The sequence below is a fragment of the Notechis scutatus genome, chromosome 3 (assembly GCF_049901735.1).
Source record: "Notechis scutatus isolate UNSWTSFEM ecotype Mainland chromosome 3, rNotScu1.2, whole genome shotgun sequence".
NCBI lineage: Eukaryota > Metazoa > Chordata > Lepidosauria > Squamata > Elapidae > Notechis > Notechis scutatus.
The window spans coordinates 183,689,579-183,713,067 of NC_142011.1; the positions used below are offsets into that span (position 1 = coordinate 183,689,579).

Genomic DNA, 23,489 nt, shown 5'->3' on the forward strand with positions numbered 1-23,489 from the left:
TCTGCTAAATAGATGAATAGGGAATTGTCCACACTGCCAGTGTTCTCTGTCATTAGTACGGGCCACTAATTTCTTCTCGTACTAAAGATCAGTGAAGTAGTCAACTCTTCCTCCCCACCATAAATGCAGCTTCTGCCCATGTTTTCCTCCTCTACATTGAAAGTAGTGTTTGATGTCAAGCTTCACTGTCTGGTTTGCCCCCCTGCACTTTAATTTTTTTCTGGGCAAACCTCTACACTTTGATCGATTATTGCATCAGTGGGAAAACTACCCCTTGTTTGGGTCAATGACCACTGCCTTGCAGCTCTCTAATCTCAGCTTCCGCTAGCCTTAGCAACTGTGTTCCAGTAATTTAGAGCAGTGTTTCTCATTCTCATTCTCCTGAAGACATATGAATTTCAGCTCCCAAAATTCTGGGTGTTGAAGTCCATAAATCATTAAGTTGCTGAGATTAGGAAACCCTGAGTTAAAAAGCATTTGCCTGATATATAAAACATCCTCAGTTCATAGCCCAGCAGATTTTTTTTTAAATTACAGAGCTCCTTTCTTTTCCATGAGCTGTCCACTTTATTTCTATTAAGTCTACTGGAACATCGTTGAATAGAACATAATGGAACAAGCTTCCTTCCTTTTCCAGCTGCAAATAGCCCAAATAAATTAGTACAGCACAGGAAACTGGGGTGCAACTTTTTTCCCCTTACAACAAGAAAATCAATGGACTTGCTAAAAAGAACAGTAAAATGGGTTGATTAAAAAAGAAAACCCATATTTTTAAAAATCTACAGAGCGTTGAACTGGTGGTGTTCTACCCATCAAATATATATTATAACCACAATGACTTTGAGATATTTCTCCAACATTAGCTGAAGCACATATTATTTAGCCAAATCTTGGAAAAAGATGGAAGCTGTAAGAATGGAATGTTTTAAATGTTAAGGCTGATTGTTGTGCCTGTATATATTTGTTCATTTTTTATTTAATTAATGTACATATTTAAACATATTTTAACATTGTTTTCTTAAGTTTTCACGGGTACTTACATGTATGGTATTCAGCTTTGTTCGGGTATTTTCCCACGTCATTATAGTTGTGCTTTTAAAGTTGTAGCAACGTTTTGGCAGAATCTCATCTGCCATCATCAGGCTTCTGTATAGTGTTCGTCTGTGAGTCAGACTTTCACATTTTAACATTATATACATATATTTTGTGTGTGTGTATAGACACAAATATACACATATATGCACATACATGTGTATATCCAATGAGAACTGTTCATAGAAAAGAATGGTATCATAAATTGCTTTCTGGCATAGAAAATTGGGAGAGCAAAGTCATTGTAAATTATCCAACAAGAGTGGTGGTAGTGGGCGTTACAAACTCAATCCTTGACAAGTTGGTTGCTGAAGCATCCAGGGCTGGACAGAATTTTTTTTAAAATAAGGTCCCTCTGGCCTCAGGACATAATAAGAACATCAGAAGCGCACAGCCCCAATAGTTGAATCACTACATTGCAAATGACTATATTTATCTGTACAGGTGAAGGTTAAAATTAGCCAGAACAACAGAAGTGAATTATGAAGAAAAGTCATCGTGTAACTTTAGAAAGAGAGATTAAAATGTCATTGTGTACAGTACTTATAACTGCTGTGAAGAATACTGGAAGTTACTTTTTTATAATCTTTTTTTTTCTTTACTTATTGCATTTTTAGCTTTTTCTGTTATTTTTCTCCTTTTTATTTTCTCTGTTCTAATTTAGTTTTTATTAGTTCTTATTTTTGATCTTAAAGCTTTTAATAAAAATTACTCATATAAAAGAAAAACAGAAGTGAATTACATCATACTAGAGGATGAATCTCTAATTTAAAAAAAAAAATGGTGGTGAATTTTAAAGTCTCCACGAAATTATCTGAAAAATGTTCTGATGAGAATTTATGGCTATGGAAAAGCCTTACTGTTCTGGTTGCAGTTTGTGATGATGAGACTATTAAAGATATTAATAAAAGTATCCTTATATTTGATCTACAGCAGCAAGATGGAGCTTGTGGATGATAATACTGTGATCCGAGCCAGAGGCTTACCTTGGCAATCATCAGACCAGGACATTGCCAGATTCTTCAAAGGACTAAATATTGCCAAGTTAGTCCCATGTAAATGATATACTTGTTATGTTTGGATATGTTCCATTATCCCCAGAGGTCCACTTATTGACTGAACTTGATAGTCCAGCTAAAGGTTGTTTTCCCCAAGCTCCAGAGGAAGGCAATGTATTCAGACATCAGTACGAATGAATGTGTTTGTATATTTTCCCAATTCCTATTCAAGGTGGCAGTTTATGGTTTTCCAGATAACATAGACAATGATGAGGAATGCTGGGGTTTGTAGCAGAATCCCTACCCCTATAGTAGAAGAATGACAATTGGTCCCCTATTGCATTAAATGGGAGACATGAAAAAGGAAGAAAGCCATCTTAGATTTGTCTGGAGCTTTGCATAGATAATCCATCAAGGATTATCTGGCTTCTTTGAGTGGTGTATAAGGTCATCTGTTGGCAAGATTAAAACTCATGCAGATAAATGAAAACTATGTGGCAAAAGCATGTTTGAAATAGTTTTTTCCATTTGATGAAATGGCCTGAAGCAAATTTCTCTTTACAAATGGCATTAAAGTCACCAGAAGTCAACACTGATTTGAAGGCACAAAATTTATAAGCAGTGTATATGTATAAGCATATCCTGCTCTAGAAAAATGCTCCATTCTGCTCCAAATCTTATAACAGAATAGCAATAGCACTCAAACTCAGCCCTCTCAAAGCAGTTTACAGAATCAGCATATTGCCCTCAATTATGTGACTCCTCATTTTACCGACCTCGGCAGGAAGGAAGGATGGAAGGAAGGCTGAATCAACCTTGAGCTGGTCAGGGTCGAATTCCTGGCTGTTGGCAGAGTTAGCCTGCAGTACTGCATTCTCATCACTGTGCCACCACAGCTCCTTCTTAATTTTAAGAAGTAATTTTGCTATTCATCCAAAGTTTATCCAAAGTTGTTGCCTTTTCCTGCTATGATTTTATGTTCCAGGTGTTATGAAGGCAGCTAATAAGATTTTAAAAATATAAAAAGGAAGGAGTCAAAAAATACAGAAGGCCAAACAAAAATGAAGAATAATACAACCCACACCACTTAAACATAAACGTTTCCTGAAGAGCTGATTCTTAAATCCTTTTCTTTTTATATACATTTTTATCAAAGTATCAGTGTAGTGTTATGCTTCAGCAGATGTTTTCAGAACTTCCACAGAATATTTTTAAATGCTGAAACCCTGTAATTCTCTAATTGTTTAAGTGATAAAAATGGCTTTTAAAGTTGCAAACAATTCAAGAATAGACTCCAAAGTTGGGATCTCAGGAATTAATATAACTTTTAGAGTTAACATAGGGATTTCCATAACAGGAGGCGGTGGTGCCTCAGCTTCATCTTTTTTAATTAAAGATTGGAGAGTGATAAGTGATTTCTTTTTTTTTTTAACACTCTGTTTGAGAATCCTGAATCCATTCAAACAGTATTCACTGTTCAAGAAAAAAATAAATTATCTGTTTTATCATTTAAGTCAGGGGTCCCCAACCACCGGTCCACGGACCGGTACCGGGCCGCGGAACAAGTTCTACCGGGCCGCTGGTTTGCTGGGCGCCGCCATCTATTTTTGATGAAAAAGTGCTTCCGGTGAGCTTTTCCGGGTAGAAAGCTCACCGGAAGCACTTTTTCATCAAAAAAAGATGGCGGCGCCCAGCTGATGCCGGTACCGGGCCGTGGTGCCCAGCTGATGCCGGTACCGGGCCGCGGCATAAAAAAGGTTGGGGATCACTGATTTAAGTCATAGAACAGTCCAGAGTAATGGCATAACTAGCACACTGGTGTCTATGACTGCAAAGAAATACACGTACAATCATTCTATTCCCCACCTCACCATCCTTTCAGTACCATCCCCCACACCATCCCCCACACCATCCAGTCACAACTGATGAAGCTTCTGGGATGAGAAGCAAAATCTCCTCCTCGTCCTCCTTCTCCTTCTCCTCCTTCTCCAAAAATCAGTCCAGTTGCCTTTTGAAAAAGCCCCTTTGAGATTACCACGCTGATGACACTGGAATTGTAGATCCAGGTGATGCCACTAAATACCAGAAGTTCATGGTCATGTGATTTTCCACAGCTCCTTTAACCAAATAAAGTGTTGCTCATAGTTATTTTAAAAATCTTTTTAATACAAATAACACCAAATGAACTTCAGAAGTGAACTTTGGGCTAAAATTCACATTGTAGAATGAATTGAATTGTTGTTGTTTTTAAAGGAAGACCTGAAAACATCCCAAAATAACAAGACTCACTTTTTTTTTCTTTCCATGTAAATATGGGTTTTATGAAAAGGAACATCTACTTAACTTTCTTTTCTTTTCTTTTTTTGTAAATTTTTCTTCCTCTCTCTTCAGAGGAGGGGCTGCACTTTGTCTCAATGCCCAGGGCAGAAGAAATGGAGAAGCTCTTGTCAGGTTTGTAAGTGAAGAACACAGAGAATTAGCATTGCAAAGACACAAGCATCACATGGGGAACCGGTATATAGAGGTGCGTTGGTCAAGTTCTGGATGGTATATTTAGATGAAATAATGGAAGGTTTGTCTGAATTTAATTAATTTTTTCTTTGCTTATCTCCAGGTATACAAAGCAACAGGTGAGGACTTCCTCAAAATTGCTGGAGGTAAACTTGTTTTCCTTGTAACCTAAATTAACATTTTAAATCAGATTTCTATGATTGCATTCTATCCCCATAGGTGGTCTTTAACCCTAGGCATGCAACAGCCATGTTCAGAATATCTCGGTTGGGGAAAGCTAGTCCTAAATAGAAAAACCTTCCTTTCTGTTAAGTTAAAGATATGGATTATATTAGCCAGGATCTTTAGATCTCTAGCTACATAACTCTGTTGGCCATTAAGGTCTTCAGCTGATTTTAGTGTAAGAATCGGATAACTACAATTTATTTGTAGATTGAAGAAGGTAAATACTTTGTGTTGGCCAAAACACTAATAAAATGTTAATTTGTATTAATTCAACTGAAGTACAACTTTTAAAAAATGGGAAGATCTTAATTTATTATCTAGCATAATTCAGGTTGAAAACCAGTTTGGTGCCATAGTTAAAAGCACCAGGCTAGAAACCAGGAGACTGTGAGTTCTAGTCCTGTCTTAGGCACAAAGGCAGCTAGGTGATTTTGTGCCAGTTGCTCCCTCTCAGTCCAAGGAAGGAAGAAGCAATGGCCAGCCATTTCTGAAATCTCTTGTCCTGGCCGTTGCCAAAAGTCAACACTGACTTGAAGGCACATACACATACAGACACACACACACACACACACACACACACACACACACACACAGAGCACGTGAAACAAGATTAGAGGTACAAAGCAAGAAACGATGGTCCAATTATCCACAGATATTCCCAATTGCAGTGTTTAACTAAACCATACAGATGGTGCTCCCAAACTATGACGGTAATAGGAAGGCACTTTTTTGAAGCCTTCTCAATGTTTAAGAAAACCAGCCTGATTGAAATACGTTTAAATCTTGCCCATGATTTATTGAACAAGTCAAGTGTTGAGATCGTATGACATACAGTACTACAAACCACTGGTTTACAAAATATGATAAGTCGAACAAACCATATTGTATCTGGACAAGAATTACAATGTGAACTGGGTGGTAACAGTAGGGTTTACCGCATGGTTAGAGGATACAGAACCTGCTCTACTAGGGTGTGGAAGCTGTAATCCCTATAGTAGTTTAGTTTTTAGTTTCTAGTCCAGGAGCCATTGGAATAGAGTTTCTGTACAGTAGTGTGGTTCACATGAATAATTCTGTTTTCTGCAAGCAAAGAAACCAATACAACCTTCCTAGTATACCTTGGAATTCCTGAATCTTAGGGCCTGTGTATCTGGAGAACATCAGATTGAGGAAGAATGTCTTAGGCATAACTTCTTGTGTAATAGTAAATGTGGAAATACACATATGCAGATTTTTCCCCTCTATAAAATGAAAACTGTTAAGGATATATAAAGAATATTTAAAAATAGCCAATGAGAAGAGATCTTGGGAATCTAGATGGTACCACTATGCATACATTGTGTGTGTGTGTGTGTCATTCCCATGCTACTAAAAAAAAATCCACATTGTGTTTATTACCTAAGAAGTTTGCCACCCTATGCATAAGTTGCTCTATCACAAGTCCAGTGTTTTTCGAACATGCTAGCTGGGAAGTTGTGGGAATTGAGGTTCACACATTTTAAAACTGCCAAGGTGAGGAACACTGCATTAGATCTATTTTCTTCCTTCATAATTCTGGGTTATGGATGGGTACCTAGCCTTCTAAATGTATTTTCTTGTTCTTCAAGGTACATCCAATGAAGTAGCCCAGTTCTTATCTAAAGAAAACCAAGTGATTGTTCGGATGCGAGGTCTCCCATTCAATGTAACATCAGAAGAAGTGTTAACGTTTTTTGGTCAACACTGTCCTGTGACAGGTGGAAAAGAAGGAATCCTTTTTGTGACTTATCCTGACAATAGGCCAACGGGGGATGCATTTGTATTGTTTGCTTGTGAGGAATATGCACAAAATGCACTAAAAAAGCATAAGGACTTGTTGGGGAAAAGGTACATAGAACTTTTCAGGAGTACAGCTGCTGAGGTACAGCAGGTGAGAACCAGTATTCACTAATATTATAGTGTGAGATGCTAATTCAAGATAACTATGGAATTCACAACCGCAAGATAAAACAATCACCAATTTGAATGCCTTTAATGGAAGACTAAACAAATTCATGGAGGATAAATGCAGACCATATAATATTTGAAACCTCTTTGAATATTAGTAGCTTGGGCTGGTAGTGATGTTATTGGTTTGAGCTCTGAGCTTGGCGATTGGGTTGCCAACGTTTCATCCCCATTTGAGGAGACATCTTCAGTGCACTTTGGATTGTGCTTGTCTGGGGAGGCACTGCCCGTTAAATACCTTACTGAGTCCTGGTCTGATTTCAGGTTGTATGATTGGTTGGCTGAGTTGCTGAGTCATAGTCCTTGGTTTTAAGTACTGTCTGTATATAGTCTGTATATAGACTGTATATTATCTCTGATACCAGATATCATTTGATATCATTTGGTGGCTACTCTACTTCTAAAAGGCATTTGACAGGGCATTTTGGATAATCTGAACTAGGGAAAATATTTTTTTAAACTAATTATAAGCCTGCAATGGTGCAAGGCAGGCCCACTGGCCAGATGGGAGGAATAGTACTGCTGTGATTCAGTCCTGATACAGCAGAATGTTCACACAGAAAGTTTTATTGTGTTTTCTGATTGGCAGGCACTGAGGTAGAAACTTTGTTGTGGCAATAATATCCTTGACAAATGATTAGCAGACCATCTCAAAGTTAGGGCCAGGAGGATGTGGATGAAACGTTATTAGACAATGTAAAATGTACCTTTAAAAAAAAAAAACAAGTTTAGCCAGTTAACTGAGAAGCAGCTGTAGTTGAGGTTTCCCCATATCTAATCTCTAGCATTTTTTTTTAAAAAAAGCATGAGAAATGTCACCCAAATTTTAGAGATTTGCTGCCTGTCGGTGCAGATTAGATATGTGTGGTCTTTTAGTCATGAAGGACTATATTTAATATTTTTTTGGTGAAGTCCATAGTGCTAAGGGCTAGGTTTCAAAACAAGAAAAGCCACAATGTACCGTACATGGGGTGACTAAGATTTTTTCTCTCTCTCTCTTGGTGGAGTCTTTGTTTTCAAATGCATTAAACTGACTTTAGAGCTTACATGATCATTTGGTATGTTTCCTGTTTCTGAACATGTTGATTATTTTTGCGTGCAGGTCCTGAACAGGTATTCCTCTGCTCCTCTCATTCCTCTCCCAACTCCTCCTATTCTTCCTGTGCTACCTCAGCAGTTTGTGCCTCCCACCACTGTCAGAGACTGTGTTCGTCTGCGTGGTCTTCCGTATGCTGCCACTATAGAGGACATTTTGGGATTCATGGGAGAGTTTTCTGGAGATATCAGAACTCATGGGGTTCACATGGTATTGAATCACCAGGTTAGTGAAAAATAGTAACAAGAATGTACTCGCAATGAAGTGGCTGCTTCTGAAACAATGAATGGGACTTCGAGTCTTCAGTTTGCCCAATGGTAACGTCAGACATTTCTCAAAGGCTCAGAAGTCAAGTAAGGAAGCAAGAGTGACTTTTGTGTGGAGTGAAGGCTTTATAGCTAAAGACTTTGTTCCAGGGGTGGGATTCTATCTGGTTGGTCGGGTTCTATAGAACTGGTTGTTATGATTCTGCCCAGTTCGGAGAACTGGCAAATCGCTCCACTGGCTGGCTCCACCCCTCCCCTCCCTGCCCACTCACTCCTTACCTGGCATGCGCACCATCAAACTTGCCCGCGTTTGGTAAGCTGCTATTTTTCCTTCCCCCCTGACTATCACCTGTCCTTTTGTGCCGGGAGGTTTAGATTAGCTAGAAAGCAGGAAATCGTTGGATTTCTTGCTTTCTAGCTAATCTAAAAGCAGAGCTGAACCTTCCTTAGGACTGAAGCTTCTAGTTTTCAGTGCAGACTCAGATAGCAGATTGCAGAATCATAGATCTCTAAGTAAATCTGATTCTGTGAGCAACTCAATGCCTGATTTTGGGTAAAAGTTGCTCTTTTTATATAAAAAAATCAATACTTAACATACATGGTGTGTTGTGAGTTAATTTTTGAGTTTGCTTGTTAGCAAATTTTATTAGTTTGCTTGAAAGCAAATTTTATGTGACAGATTCAGGTAGCAGATTGCAGATAGATAGATCTCTAAGTGAATCTGTGATTCTGTGAGCAACTCAATCTGCCTGCCTGCTTTGCCTGATTTTGGGTAAAAGTTGCTCTTTTTTATAAAAAAAATCAATACTTAACATACATGGTGTGTTGTGAGTTAATTTTTGAGTTTGCTTGTTAGCAAATTTTATTAGTTTGCTTGAAAGCAAATTTTATGTGACAGATTCAGGTAGCAGATTGCAGATAGATAGATCTCTAAGTGAATCTGTGATTCTGTGAGCAACTCAATCTGCCTGCCTGCTTTGCCTGATTTTGGGTAAAAGTTGCTCTTTCTTAAATAAAAAAAAAATCAATATTTATAATATTTACATACAAGCCACGCCCAGCCAGTCACATGACCATCAAGCCACACCCACAAATTAGGCCACGCTCACAGAACCAGTTGTTAAGAAATTTGAATCTCACCCCTGCTTTATTTATTTTTTTGGCCTAAAAGAAAAGACTGGTTTCCTAAAAGGTTTAGCAACAATAATGAGGTATAAATGCCAATACAGAACACTTTAGTTTCTGCACAGCATTGGACCTTTCAGAATTTGCCTTTTTGGGAAATTGTCCTTTTTATGGGAAATATATGGCCAAAATAGTGGTAATCAGAGAGTGAGGTGGCACACTGAAGAGAAGATGGAAGGAAAGCCTTCATTCTGTCTGTTCCTGTGATTGCAAAGCAGTTAAGGTCCAATAGAAGAGAATATATGCAGCTCAGGATTGAATGTGGAATGCTTGGTGCTCTCTGAGCTTGGTTATTTGTTTACAGACATTTCAATACCCAACTAGTTAACATCATCAGTACTGATTATGTTACCTAGTTGGGTAATGAAACATCTAAAAACAACAGCCGAGCTCAGAAAGCACCAAGAAATCTGCAATTAAGATCGCTGCAAGAAAGAAAGAAGCATGGTATATGTGAACTTGGCACTCAGATGTTTCTGTACTACAATTCCCAGAAACCCAGCCAACATTACCAATAGCAAGAAGTGCTGGGAGTAGTATGGCAACATCTGGGATGCCACATGTTATTTACACCTCTTCTAACTTCACATGCATCCCTTAAAGATAAGGAATTGCCTTCAGTGGCACTGAATGAAAGTAATATCTATAACTGATGGTCCAAATGGCACCTCTGCCCTGATATGGGGCAGTGAACTAGGCTTTTCCACCAAAACCCTGATTGTCATAGGGAGGAAATTTAGCATTTGTCAATGCAGTTATGAGATAGAATTGTGGCCTTGATGGGTGCCTCCTGAATGTAAAAATAGTTATTTCAGTTACTAACAATTGTCAAAAGATATTTTCCAGCCTCTATTTGGCAAAGCAAAATTGTCCTGATTATCTCTTGATGCAAACATATTATAGAAAGAATTCTTCCATTTGCTTACTTTAGTACAGCAAGAATTATCTTAGATGATAAATCCATAATGCTGGTTCATTTTCCAATAAAAATATGATAGTTTAAGAAACATAAAAGTAAGTTTAATATAGTAGAAATTAGTGCTTAAGTTTGTTTGGTAAAACAAGGGATGGATGGATGGTCAGTCAAGTATGACCGGATGTCAAGTGAATGTTGACAGAATGATCAGTATGCAAGAAAGAAATATGTTGAGGTGATTTGGTCAGCAGAAGAATGAATGAGAATTGAATTGCAAAACAAGTGTATGAAAACAAAATCTGAAAGAATGCACTGAAAGGAAGGAAAAGACCATGGTTTGAAATTTATGACAATCTCGCAGAGATATGAAAAGTTTAAAAAGATAAAAGACAAGGTTTCCAGTAGTATATGGATATAGTGGAAGCAAAGATGGTTAGTGTACTTTAAAAAGTATGGAAAATTATGCAGGGTGTGTAAAACTTATATTTAGGTAGATTTTATTTTCTTTCATCCCTTCCTTCCTTCCTTCCTTCCTTCCTTCCTTCCTTCCTTCCTTTCTCTTTCTTTCTTTCTTTCTTTCTTTCTTTCTTTCTTTCTTTCTTTCTTTCTTTCTTTCTTTCTTTCTTTTTCTTTCTTCCTTTTTTCTCTATAAAATATTGCCAACCTTGAACAAGAATAGCATAATGTCTGAGCATATGTATCCATGTAATATACAGACAGTAATAATAATAACAGATTATTTCATGCAGTTATAAATGAATGGATTAGAAGGTAATTTAGTCTCAACCAAATCCTCAGTGAAAAAATCCATTAAACTCTCCCCAGCCAGCTGCCCTTTGAAAGTATGGGGAAATTCACTGAAATTCTGGCTAGGCATGGCCACTGAGAAACAACTCGTACCATCAATAAATCCCTCCTAATATCCCATTTGAATTTCATTTCTTTTAAATTTAACCCACTCCTCTTTTATTTTCTCATCTGTTTCCATCTCTTCATTAAAAAAAATGGCACATTGATAAAATTTAAAAGAACCTAGTGGGAAGCTTTTTAATCCTATAATTTGAACCCACCCACCCTTACCCAGAACAAATAGTCATGCTTATTCCTGTTTCTCTGGAAACAGCTTAAGTACTGTCACTTTCAAGCAGAAATAAATGAGTTCTCCACTACACGAAATCTATGGCTCTAGCAAATTATGACCTCAGACAGTGCAACTGAACTACCAGGTTACATTTATACTTGCTAGCAATTGGGAAACTGCAATAATGAAAACCGTTAGAGAGGAGATTGCTGCTGTATTTATCTTAGTTATTAAAAGACGTTTCTGGCTTTCCTGTTTCATTTTTACTTGCACCTTTCCCAAACAAGATTGTATGCAGCAATTTATTGCTATGTGACTGTCCTTGTACATTGTCTGGCATGAACTGCCTATTGAAGTTCTACAGTACTTCATAACAAGTGGATGTCTCAGTATTCCAGATACACCCCCCCCCTTCAAAAAAACCCAAACCCTTCAACATGCCATTTGTAGAATGTTCCTTGGTGGTGATACATGGGCAATATTTTCTGCAGCATCATCTATCTTATCAGCATCACAATTTTTCAGGCCCACGTGCTGATGTCTGCTTTCTATCCAGAGGTGGGCTGTTGGGGATTCGTGAGAGCCCCTAGCTAAGATTCTATGCAGTTTGGAGAACCCTCAAATCCCACTCCTGGCTGGCCCCGCCCTGCCCCTCCCAGGAGTCCCCACACAGGGGTGGGATTCTTCCAGTTCGCACCTATTCGCTAGAACCGATTGTTAACATTCTTAGCAGTTTGGAGAACCGGTTGTTAGAAGAAATTACTGGCCTAATCCTGTAAGGAAGGCAGGAAGGAAACATTCTGGTGTTGCTTACAGAAACTGCCTCTCCATTAACCCTTATTACATTCTTGGCAGGACTAGACTTCCTGTCTCAGGAACACCTCTGGAGTATTTTTTTCCTTCCTTTGTTGGAACTTTGCTTGTGTGGAGTGACCATTCAAAGTTACAATGGCACTGAAAAAAGTGACTTATGACCATTTTTCACACTTACGACTGTTGCAGCATCCCCACAGTCATGAGAGTACAGGTGAGGAGATGCGTGCCTCAATGTGGGTGATATTGAGTTGGCCACACCCAGCCAATAACATGACCACCAAGCCATGTCTACCCAGTCACATGACCACCAAGCCATGCCCACCACCTAAGCCAGACCCACAGAACCGTTTGTTAAAAATTTTGAATCCCACCCCCGTCCCCACACAGCCCGTTTTAGATGCAAGTAAGTGCAGGACACGTGCAGAGGCTCAGGGACGGTGAAAAATGGGTCTCCCAGAAGTTCAGGAAGACCATAAACAGCCCGTTTCTGGCTTCCAGAGAGCCTCCAGAGCCCAGGGAAGCCGTTTTCACACTCCCAGAGTCTCGAGGAGCCCGGGCAGGGCAAAAACTCCCCCTCCCATCGTGGTGCAGGAGGCCGATTAGGCCACACCCACCATAGCCACAGCCACCCAGCAACCGGGCAGAGAATCATTGCTAAAATTTTTGGAGCCCACCCCTGTTTATATTCCTCCCTCCCTCCCTCCCTCTCTCCTTCCTTCCTTCCTTCCTTCCTTCCTTCCTTCTTTCCTTCCTTCCTTCCTTCCTTCCTTCCTTCCTTCCTTCCTTCCTTCCTTCCTTGAAAGCTGGTATGGTGTAATGTCAGCATTACTGATACCTTTTAGGAACTCAGTACTCCATATGCAGCAATGTAGAGTGGGCCCACAAAAAAAATCAGTCTTCCAACATAGGCTGATTATTTTTTAAGGCAAAGTTATGCTTATATGCTGAGCGAGTGTTTTTTGCTGTGGTGTTCCAGTTCTTCATTTATTTATTTTTTGTCTTTAGGGTCGACCCTCGGGAGATGCCTTTATCCAAATGAAGTCTTCGGATCGAGCCTTCTTAGCAGCTCAGAAGTGCCATAAAAAAACCATGAAGGACAGATATGTGGAAGTCTTTCAATGTTCTGCTGAGGAGATGAACTTTGTATTAATGGGGGGCACTTTAAATCGAAATGGCTTATCCCCACCACCATGTAAGTTACCATGTAAGTCTTGCTTGGGTCTTGGTGCTATTCTGTGCTGTACGCTGGTAGGTGCCGGAGCTCCTTCTCTTGACTCTTATGCCCCCCCTCTCTTGGAAAGTTTCAGCGTATGGGGTCTAGAGTGCAAACTTTCCCCCTTGAAATCAGTTGCAGACTTTGATGGTTGTTCTCCTTTGGGTTATGGACTACTGACATTCACAAAGGAATTGTCTTCCCTACTCTTGCTTTTCTGCTAACATACACACTTTCCCCCCTCCATTCCTGGGTGCCTAATTTGCACTGGGCAGGTATCGATGATTTTTTTTAGAATAAACTGTTTGCAGCTTAGCTACTTAAGTACACTTTTGATTATAAACAGTATAATTTAGCTCCTTGTAATGGTGGAAATTGAGATCCCACAGAACTGAACAACAGAATACAACTGTTTTTTAAAAAGGTGAACCTGAAACCAGATCAGAAAAGGGGATAGTTTGTCCTTCATATGGCAGTTATTCTGCTCCTTATAAAGAATTGCTCTCCACAACAGTTAACTGTAATAAAAGATCTGTGATTGGCAACGATGGGTCTTATATGGTTATTTTTTCAGAAGCATTGTAGTAGGAGAAAAAGACTTTCTCAAAGTCTAGTTTGTCTCTCCCCTGAAAAATGAAGAGATTTGCATTAATGTAACATATACTTTGACCTTTCAGTGGCATTAAAAAAATAGGACAGATTTACAGAAAATAAATATAGCTATAGTCCTTCATAGTTATATGCACCTTCTAAATTTGGAGATGATTTTCTCCTGGATGCCAACTAGGAAGTGATGTTGTTCGCAAGTTCTACTTCTGAACTTCCTAAAACATTTGGCTGACATAAAAATGTAGATTAAATTAAAGATTTTGAACAAAACTTACAGAATTCAGGCACTTCTAAAAGTGCACTGATATTCTAAACCAAAACCTGCATTTTATTCAAGTGTGTTATAATATAATCTAAGATCACACACAAATCAGATATCTTAATGAATGAAAGTTCATAGAGAATTTAACAGAAAAAGTGAAGTATGCCACTTACAAATGTTTAGTGTAAAATTCAATTTTTAATCATTAACTCTCTTTGTCTAAAGAGTTTGGTGTGATTTAGTAATTTCTTTCAAAAGGGCAAAAAACATTCATCATGTGTTACCTAGTCAAGCTTTCCTTAAAAATGCAAGTACAAAACAAAACAGATATATATTTCTGCTGGAATTGAAGAAAAATCCACATAAATTGATCTCATGAATTGCAGGTGACGTTCAAGAATGCTGCCTAAGTTTTAGCTAGTGTGCTATCTTCTGTTCGGAGGGAATATTTTGACTGATGGTCCCTGTGTCTTATCCCGTTCTTAGGTATTTCTCCACCTTCATATTCTTTTCAAACACCCACTGCAATAATTCCAACGGAAGCAGCCCTCTACCAGCCATCCCTATTCCTCAATCCACGAACCTTCCAGCCATCCACAGCATACTATCCAGCCGGCACTCAGATCTTCATGAACTATACCACCTATTACCCTAGGTAATTCCCATCAAGGCAAAGCAAAACAAGTAGTTGAATCGCAGCAATGAATAGGACAAGAAGATGGTGCTTATCGCTAATAAAGATGCCCTGCAATAATTTGCCAGTTGTCAGTGGGTAAAAGTATCAAAAGACAGTTTGGTTCAGATAACTGGTGGATAGAACCATTCTTTTATGTTTTCCTACTTGGTAAAGTAGCCTTCTCAAAATGTTACCATGCAGGGGACCCTTTGCAAGAGGGCTGATTTTTGCCAATTTCCCCCTTTTTATCTACAGCTCTTTGGGGGCTTTTGGGGGTACCATTCCAAAAGGGCAAACTAGCAGGTACAGATTTTCATGGAGTGCAGAGGAGGGAAAGGGATCATGGCCTGTGTCAGAGTTGTTATTCAGCAGGTTCTGACCAGTTCTGGAAAACCGGTAGTGGAAATTTTGAGTAGTCTGGAGAACAGGCAAATACCAACTCTGACTGGAGATTTTACAGTATCCTTCCCCTGCCACACCCACCAAGCCACGCCCACAGAACTGGTAGTAAAAAAAAAATTGAATCCCACCACTGGCCTGTGTGTGTGAAATAGATCACAGAAGGCTTTCCTGGTGGAGTTATTCTATGGTTTAGAATGGGTGTCAAACTCAAGGTCCGCAGGCCTGATCTGTCCCACGAGATGCTTAAATCTGGCCTGTGGGGTCGGCCTGGAAATAGCAAAGGACCAGCCTGTGGTGCCTCTGCCAGCCAAAATGGGGCGCAGCAGTTTTGGCCAACAGAGTGCTGCAGGAGGCCATCCAGGCCGAAAACGAGCCACACAGGGGCCACACGTGGCCTCCCTGCACCCTGTTTTGGCTGGCAGGATGCTGCAGGAGGTGTCCAACCCATCTCCCCCATTCCTCACCCTCCCTGGCCAACCCACAAAGGAGAACTACAATGCTGATCCAGTCCTCGAAGAAATCCAGTTTGACACCCCTGTTTTACACCAATAAATTAGCATGAAATCAGGGGTGGGATTCAAAATTTTTAACAACCGGTTCTGTGGGTGTGGCTTAGGTAGTGGGCATGATTTGGTGGTCATGTGACTCGGTGGACGTGGCTTGGTGGTCATGTTATTGGCTGGGTGTGGCGAACTCGGTATCACTCACATCGAGGCATGCATCTCCTCACCTGTACTCTCATGACTGTGGGGGTGCTGCAACAGTCGTAAGTGTGAAAAATGGTCATAAGTCACTTTTTTCAGTGCCATTGTAACTTTGAATGGTCACTCCACACAAGCAAAGTACCAGCAAAGGAGTGGAATAAAACTCCAGAGACGTTCCTGAGACAGGAAGTCTAGTCCTTCCCAGAATGTAATAAGGGTTAATGGAGAGGCAGTTTCTGTAAGCAACATCAGAATGTTTCCTTCCTGCCTTCCTTACAGGATTAGGCCAGTAATTTCTTCTAACAACCGGTTCTCCGAACTGCTTAGAATGTTAACCAGTTCTAGCAAATAGGTGCGAACTGGTAGAATCCCACCCCTGCATGAAATCAAAGGAAAGAAGATCAGCTGGATTTGCAAATTACTGTTGAGTTGAACAGTTATTTATTTTGACTAATCTATGTACCAATCCAATCATAGGATTATTCAGTAACCGTATTTGAAACAAGCCATGGTTCAACATGGTATAAATTCAATGCAGAAATGATACATTACAGTGACTTAGTTTGTTGCCTAGGTCAGATGCAAGCCATAATTACAAGATTATAAACCACAATGCCTGGCTACGCACAACATATTAGGGCTTACTGTCCATGTCCAGTAAGTGGATTTTTTGGAAAAAGATCTAATGTAGGCTGATGGTCTCCATTCTCTTTTAGTTGGAAACTTGCATCAGAACTAGCTGTTTGTCACTATAGAGTATCCACCTCATGCTAGTCTCATTAACTTGGCTGTGCTGAAGAATCATCCAAGATTTTGAAAGAGCATGATAGGAACAGAGGGAATGCATTCCAGAGATCAGAGCAGGTTGTAGAAAAAGAAAATTCACAAAAACCAGGTAAATTTGAGGACTTGCATAGCAATGAAGAAAAGGATGATGATATAACAAGGTCGTCCAAGAAGTCCTAACCCAGAATCATTGGTGATAGAGTCTGTGCTTGACCTGGAGACAATGAACAGACTAGGCTGCGGTGAAAAGAAGGGGTGAATAGAGAGGAAAAAATGTCAAGGTTTTTATAAGATCCCCAAGTATCTTATAAAACCTGACCTTAATGGCCCAGGATTATGTGAAAATCATCTAACCAATCTTTCTTGAGCATTGAATTCCCATGGAACTTTTTAAAAAATTTATTTTTAATTTTAATTATGAGAATACAACACAATACATCCAACTTATCCTTGTTATACATATATACATTTTACTTCATCATTTATAATCTCCTTATGTAATATATTAATTACTAATTAATCATAACTACTAATATTTTGATCTTGTCTTTTATTCAAATGCACATGATATAAAGAGCAATAGCATAGCAATTACCAATTTGTGACTCGTGGGTAGCTTCTCTGGAATCTGAAATATGTTTATCAGGCAATTTTCTGCATTCAACAAACAATTCCTTCAATTGCAACAACCCCCATTTTTTTTTTACTCAGATTGTTGTACAACAGACAGACATTGGATTGTTCCTTTTGTAATCATGGTTCAATTTTGACTTTACAGCATGCAGCAGAGAATGGATCTCTACACCCAGATGGGTCGGCCAGGTCACTGCCCAAAGAACGGATACCTCTTTAAAGGTCCAAGCAGTTAAATTTTCTGAAAAAAGTAAGTCTCTGTACTTTTTTTCTCTGCCATTTTTTTTCTGAAACTTCCTAGAACAGAACAGAACAGAACAGAACAGAATTCTTTATTGGCCAAGTATGATTGGACACACAAGGAATTTGTCTTGATGCAAATGCTCTCAGTATACATAAAAGAAAGGATACATTCATCAAAAGTCAAGAATAATCAGGTACAATACTTAATAATAATCATAGGGTACAATAAGCAACCATATCGTACTAGGAAACAGTCAATATAAATTGTAAGGATACAATTGACAAAGTTACAGTCATACAGTCACAAGTGGGAGGGGATGGGTGATAAGGAGTGATGAGAAAATTAATAGTAATAGTAATGCAGATTTTGTAAATAGTTGGACAGTGTTGAGGGAATTATTTGTTTAGCAGAGCGATGGCTTCAGCTTTGCCTCATCAATCCAAGTCCTCATTGATTTAATTGTTGGTTTCATGGTTTTGAGTCTTTGTCTGTAGGCAGGTACAAGGTGAATCATGCAGTAATCAGAGTGTCCCACAGTTGCTTGTGATAAAGACCTATCAGCATCTTACTGTTGTTTAGAAGTGGTCTAAAGTATTTTTGCCTCTGGTGGGACAATTGACATACTGGAAATATTTTGGGAGCTCTTTCCTTAAATTTTCTTGATTGAAATCTCCTAAAATGATGGGAAGGGAATCTGGGTGTTTGGTTTCAGCCTCCATAAGCTGATCAGCTAGAGTTCGTACTGCCTTGTTTACACAAGCTTGTGGAGGAACATACACAGCTATTAGGAGAATAAAATGGCTTGCAGTTAATATGTAAAGAATCTTAAGTTTTAATCACAAAATTTATATATTATAGTTATATCCTGGGAGCAGCTGTTGTTGATATATAAACATAATTCTCCACCCTTTGTTTTACCCGATGTCTCTTCAATTCTGTCTGATCTAAATATCTGAAATCCTGGGATGTATATGCTGTTGTCATCATGAATTTCTGCATTAAGCCAGGTTTCAGTAAAACAGAAAACTGCTGAATTGTAGAAATCAGAATTGCTTCTATTTAAAAGGAGAATTTCATCCATCTTGTTAGCAAGTGAGCGTAAATTAGTCAGAAAGATTGAAGGGAGGGGTTTTTTTTTTCCTAATAGCTTTTCTGGAGGTAGATTCTCGCCCTTCTCCCATCTAATCCCTACCATTCTCCAGACTCCCAAAATCTGCCCTTCTTTTCTTCCCACCCCACTTCGCAGTGTCATTTCGGTTTACTGGCCAAGAATTGGCTGCTCCACGCTGTTCTTTTTGGATGGTGAGATACAGCAAATGGGTAAAAATTGCATCCACCTTCAGATTATGAGGTCCCAAAATAATCCTTGGGGACTGCCATCACATAAAAGTTTCAGTGCAGGTCTTCCAGCTCAAAAAAACTTTCTAGAGGTTTGTTCTGTTTCTTAACACAGAGGTTCCATGTTTAATTACCCTGGCTAAGGGCAGATAGCATTCCTGTCTGCACTTTCAAATAAATTTCTTTAGGATCCTCAAGTGTTGATTTTATATGACAGAAGATAATGTTATAATATCTTTACCATTGGCTGTAATTTAGTCTTTAGAGGGCTTCAACTCCCACATATGTCAAAATTCAGCATCTGACTTCCTGTTCTAGTCAGGCAGATGCCTTTGGGAAGCCCACAAGTAGGAAGCCCCCGGCCCCCACATGTATGTTCCCTCTGATCCTGGAAATTACGAATAGGCAAGAAAAAAATGGGAGAGATAGGCAAAAAGACTTAGTTCTGATAATATCCACCAGTGGTGACATTTTCCAATGAGATCCTCACCTGGGCTGCATTTATTTATTTAATTTAAGTGCCACTTCTTGGGGTTCAAAGTGAAAAACCACAATCTTCCTCCAACCATCAGGAGCCTGAGCAGGTAAAACTAACCTTGTTCAGAGGACATCCAAAGTATGACTATTTAAGTCTAGTGCAGTGTATTGTTAATTGTAGTCAAGGAGAAATTCCTTAATCCACAGTTTGTATCCATGTTTTGGTATATCTACATTTAACTCGGTGATAACTGTCTCTCCAGACCAAGACAGGGGGAGGCATACAGATGCAGAGTTGTGATCATGTGATTCCCTTTTGTGATCTTCTGATGAGCAAAGTCAAGATTCACTTAACAACTATGTTACTAACTTGACAACTTCAATGATTCACTTAACAATTGTGGCAAGAAAGGTCATAAAATGGGACAAAATTCATTTTAACAAATGTCTCACTTAGCAACAGAAATGTTGGGCTCGGTTGTGATCATAAGTTGAGGACCACCTGTACTTGCACAAGGAGAAAGAGTCCTGGTGGGGTCAGTCATGAGCTGGTAGGTTAGAAGTAAGTCAAAGTATAGATGGTCCTCAACTTAACAACTACAACTGAGGTTAGAATTTCTGTTGCTAAGCAAGGCTATTGCTAAGTGAGTCACGCCCAATTTTATAACACAGTTGTTAAGTGAAGCATGCAGACATTAAGTGAACCTGGCTTCCCCTATTGACTATGCTTGTTTAAGAGCCTGCTGGGGAAGTCGCAAATGGCCATCCCATGACTCTGGGACACTGCAACCATCATAAATAAAGGCTGGTTGCCAAGTACTCTAATGCAGGGGTCCCCAACCACCGGTCCGCGGACCGGTACCGGTCCGTGGAACAAGTCCTACCAGGCTGCTGGTTTGCTGGGCGCCACCATCTTTTTTTGATGAAAAAGTGCTTCTGGTGAGCTTTTCCGGGTAGAAAGCTCACTGGAAGCACTTTTCATCAAAAAAAGATGGCGGCGCCCAGCTGATGCCGGTACTGGGCCGTGGCATAAAAAAGGTTGGGGATCCCTGCTCTAATGTTGATAATGTTGCTCTGGGTATTCTGCCAACAGTCATGGGTTTGAGAACCAGTCGTAGGTCACTTTTTTCATTGCTGTTGTCATTTTGAGCAGTTTCTAGATGAATGGTTATAGGTCAAGTACCTGTATGTAATCGTATGAATGACATGATCCAATCCTTTTACATTTGCTATAGGCTCCAGTTCATATCCTGTAGAATACAACTTCACTGAACAAAATGGAAATTCCACTGAGCAGGCTCCAAATTCTACATGGCTGCAATCTTCCAAGTCAGAATCTCCACTATCTTGGATATCTGTTGATGTCAGGAAATTGTGTGGGTTTTTTTTTTAAATAACCAAATTTGCATACATGTCACCTCAGAAATAGCCTTTTCTCCGTCTCTCATTCTATACTTGCCACTGAAAGCCTTGGGGACCACCTAAAACCATTACCTGAAATCACAGCTGCCAAATTCACAAGGGAAGAATATTTTATAGGTATCTATATCCAAAAATTACATTTATCTGTGATCACTAAAAGTATCCTACCAAGGTTAAGGCACTCCTAACATTTGTTGATACAACACATCATGGCAAACCAACTTTTCTAGTTTCATGCACATTTTTAAAATAAAACAAAAAGGTCTGAAGACCTTCAGATTTATGCCATGGGGGGTGTTTCTGTGTGTATGTTGCATTTGTACATGTGTGTGTGTGTGTATATATATATATATGTGCGGATGTATGTGTACTTGGGTGTGTAAACACCTTGATTCATGCATATTTATTTGTTTAACAATATTTTTCAGGTTCTAGGCAGGTTTACTTGTCAGTGTAAAATGCAGTATGGGATGGGGAAGGGAGAGAATGGTGTATCATTTTGTAAAATATAGCTTATAAATATATAAATATATATAATGTAATGCTCTAAAAATTTGTATATTGCACATGACTACTGTATATTTAAATTCCTCTAGTCAGATAATCCAACAGAGGAGAAGTTATTAATGGTGTACAAACCCTTCACCAATTCCACTTTTTCCAGAAGCCAATATATAACTTATAAATATTAATATTAAATTAAACATGGACAGTTAGAAGATTTATCCTCACCATTGTCTTTCCTGTGGAGGAAGGAATTAAAATGTGTGTGGTAAAATGTAGAGATCACTACACTGTAAGGGGCTGGGATATAGAAATTCTCATTTTAATGTTTTACATCAGTTTTTCTGCTGGTATCCGTGATGAATTATAAAAAACACAGAGTTTTCAAAAGCATACAGGGTCTATGTCACTGTTGTAAAAATGGATTGGAATTGTTCTTGCTGGATTCCGTTCAAATTTGATGAATGAATGTTATGCTCTTTGCCTCACATTGCAGTTTTGTCTTCCACAAATATTAAATTGTTTTAAATCAGTTTACTGAATTCTTGAATTCTGTCTATGGGCAGGTAGGGTGGATAAATAACAGTTGGACTTTCAAGTTTGGTTTTGTTCCTCCCCAAAACCTAAGTTGAACCTGTTTTAAGAAAAACTGAGAACTGTATGTCTTTTCCCTCTCACAACATGTCATTGATTCTATCTACCTACTAACGATTCTGATCTCAGAAAGTGAAACATGGTTAAGACTATTCCAAAAGTGCTTTTTTCAATGGGACTTCTTGTTTTTTCTTTGAAGCCATTTCACTTCTCATTCAAGAAGCTTCTTCAGCTCTTTGGTTAAGACTATGGTAGTTAGTACTTGGATAGGAAACCACCAGAGGGGATCCCAAGAATGCACCAATAGGGTACAACAACCAATCCCTCATGCATTGATTCTGATGTATCTATGGTCATCAGGAATAGAGCCCAGATCCACCCCTTTTCCATTTTCACCAGTCCAAGTGATTTATTGTGTTTCACGATATCTTTTATTTCATCAGCTTTAGGAACATTTAAAATTTTATGCTCCTGCTTAATCTAGAGAGGGGACTTTTTTCCCCATAAGAAATAGGTCACAACATCCCATTTTCCCTATGAGCAAAGACTCTCTTTGCCAAAGAGGAGGACATGGATTATTGTCCACTGCTGGGATAATGGACATTAATTTGGGCCCATTCCAGAAGAGGGAGCTCAAAATCAAATTCCTAACCTGTCCCTCATCTGATCTCCACCTTTCCTTCACAACTTCTAGACCAGATTCTCAATAAAAATGAGAATGTTTCTGCCTGTGCTCCTTTCCCCCAACAGGATTCAGATCATCAGTTTCTCTTGCTTAGAATCATAAGAATGTATGCTCTACGTATGGAAATTGTATTACATACGACTTAGCATCTCTGAGAAAAAGGACAAACACAGAAAATCTCAAAATTGTGGGAGAACCATATAAACCTATGCTGTTCAATAAAATGTGTTATTTGGAAAAACAATATCAGAGGCACTCTTATTTGGGAAGGGAGTGCCTTCCTTGATGTGAGCTAACAGAAGGAAGGAAAGACTGGGTGAAAATCTCTGGACATCAGTATTGTTTTTTCTCCCCCTTAGTTCCAGGTAGTTGCCTTTGTTGCAGGAAACACTCAATGGTGATCCCATAACCAGATTTTATTCAGAGCATTCAGACAGCCCAGAAGATGGCGTGCTTAGCATTCAGCCTAGATCTAATTCTCCTGCTGCTTTGTTCCAATTTCTTTGGCTCTGTTTGTAGGCTAGCTTTATCAACCAGCCCTCAACAGTTACCTAGCCTAAAGGCTGTTTTTATTAAGCTGTATTTCCATACTCGCTGCAAAAGGAGGAACATTGTTTCCCCAACCTAATGCCGTTGGGATATATATGTGCTAGTGAGAATTAATTTGCCACATTTAAAGCAGCAGGCTGAAGAATCCTCTCTTGGAGTTTCTGGACTTGACTAAATAAATACCCTTGTCTGGAAATACTGGTTGTCACCAAGAGGAAA

The 23,489-nt window shown here is 39.1% G+C and overlaps 1 protein-coding gene across 2 annotated transcripts in view; it reads left to right on the forward strand.

Annotated features, from left to right (window-relative positions):
- Positions 1-21,974, forward strand: part of ESRP1 (epithelial splicing regulatory protein 1) — a 41,943-nt gene extending 19,969 nt beyond the window's left edge. Inside the window, exons 7-15 of one of the 2 annotated variants that reach the window (XM_026690795.2) lie at positions 2,026-2,136; positions 4,482-4,614; positions 4,705-4,747; positions 6,434-6,735; positions 7,915-8,133; positions 13,178-13,376; positions 14,743-14,911; positions 17,603-17,707; positions 20,752-21,974. In XM_026690795.2, coding sequence (XP_026546580.2) covers positions 2,026-2,136; positions 4,482-4,614; positions 4,705-4,747; positions 6,434-6,735; positions 7,915-8,133; positions 13,178-13,376; positions 14,743-14,911; positions 17,603-17,693 — 1,267 coding nt within the window. In that variant the 3' untranslated portion in view covers positions 17,694-17,707; positions 20,752-21,974. The remainder of the gene's footprint in view (positions 1-2,025; positions 2,137-4,481; positions 4,615-4,704; positions 4,748-6,433; positions 6,736-7,914; positions 8,134-13,177; positions 13,377-14,742; positions 14,912-17,602; positions 17,708-20,751) is intronic. The other variant, XM_026690800.2, reaches the window with a different exon arrangement.
- Positions 21,975-23,489: the final 1,515 nt, after the last annotated feature.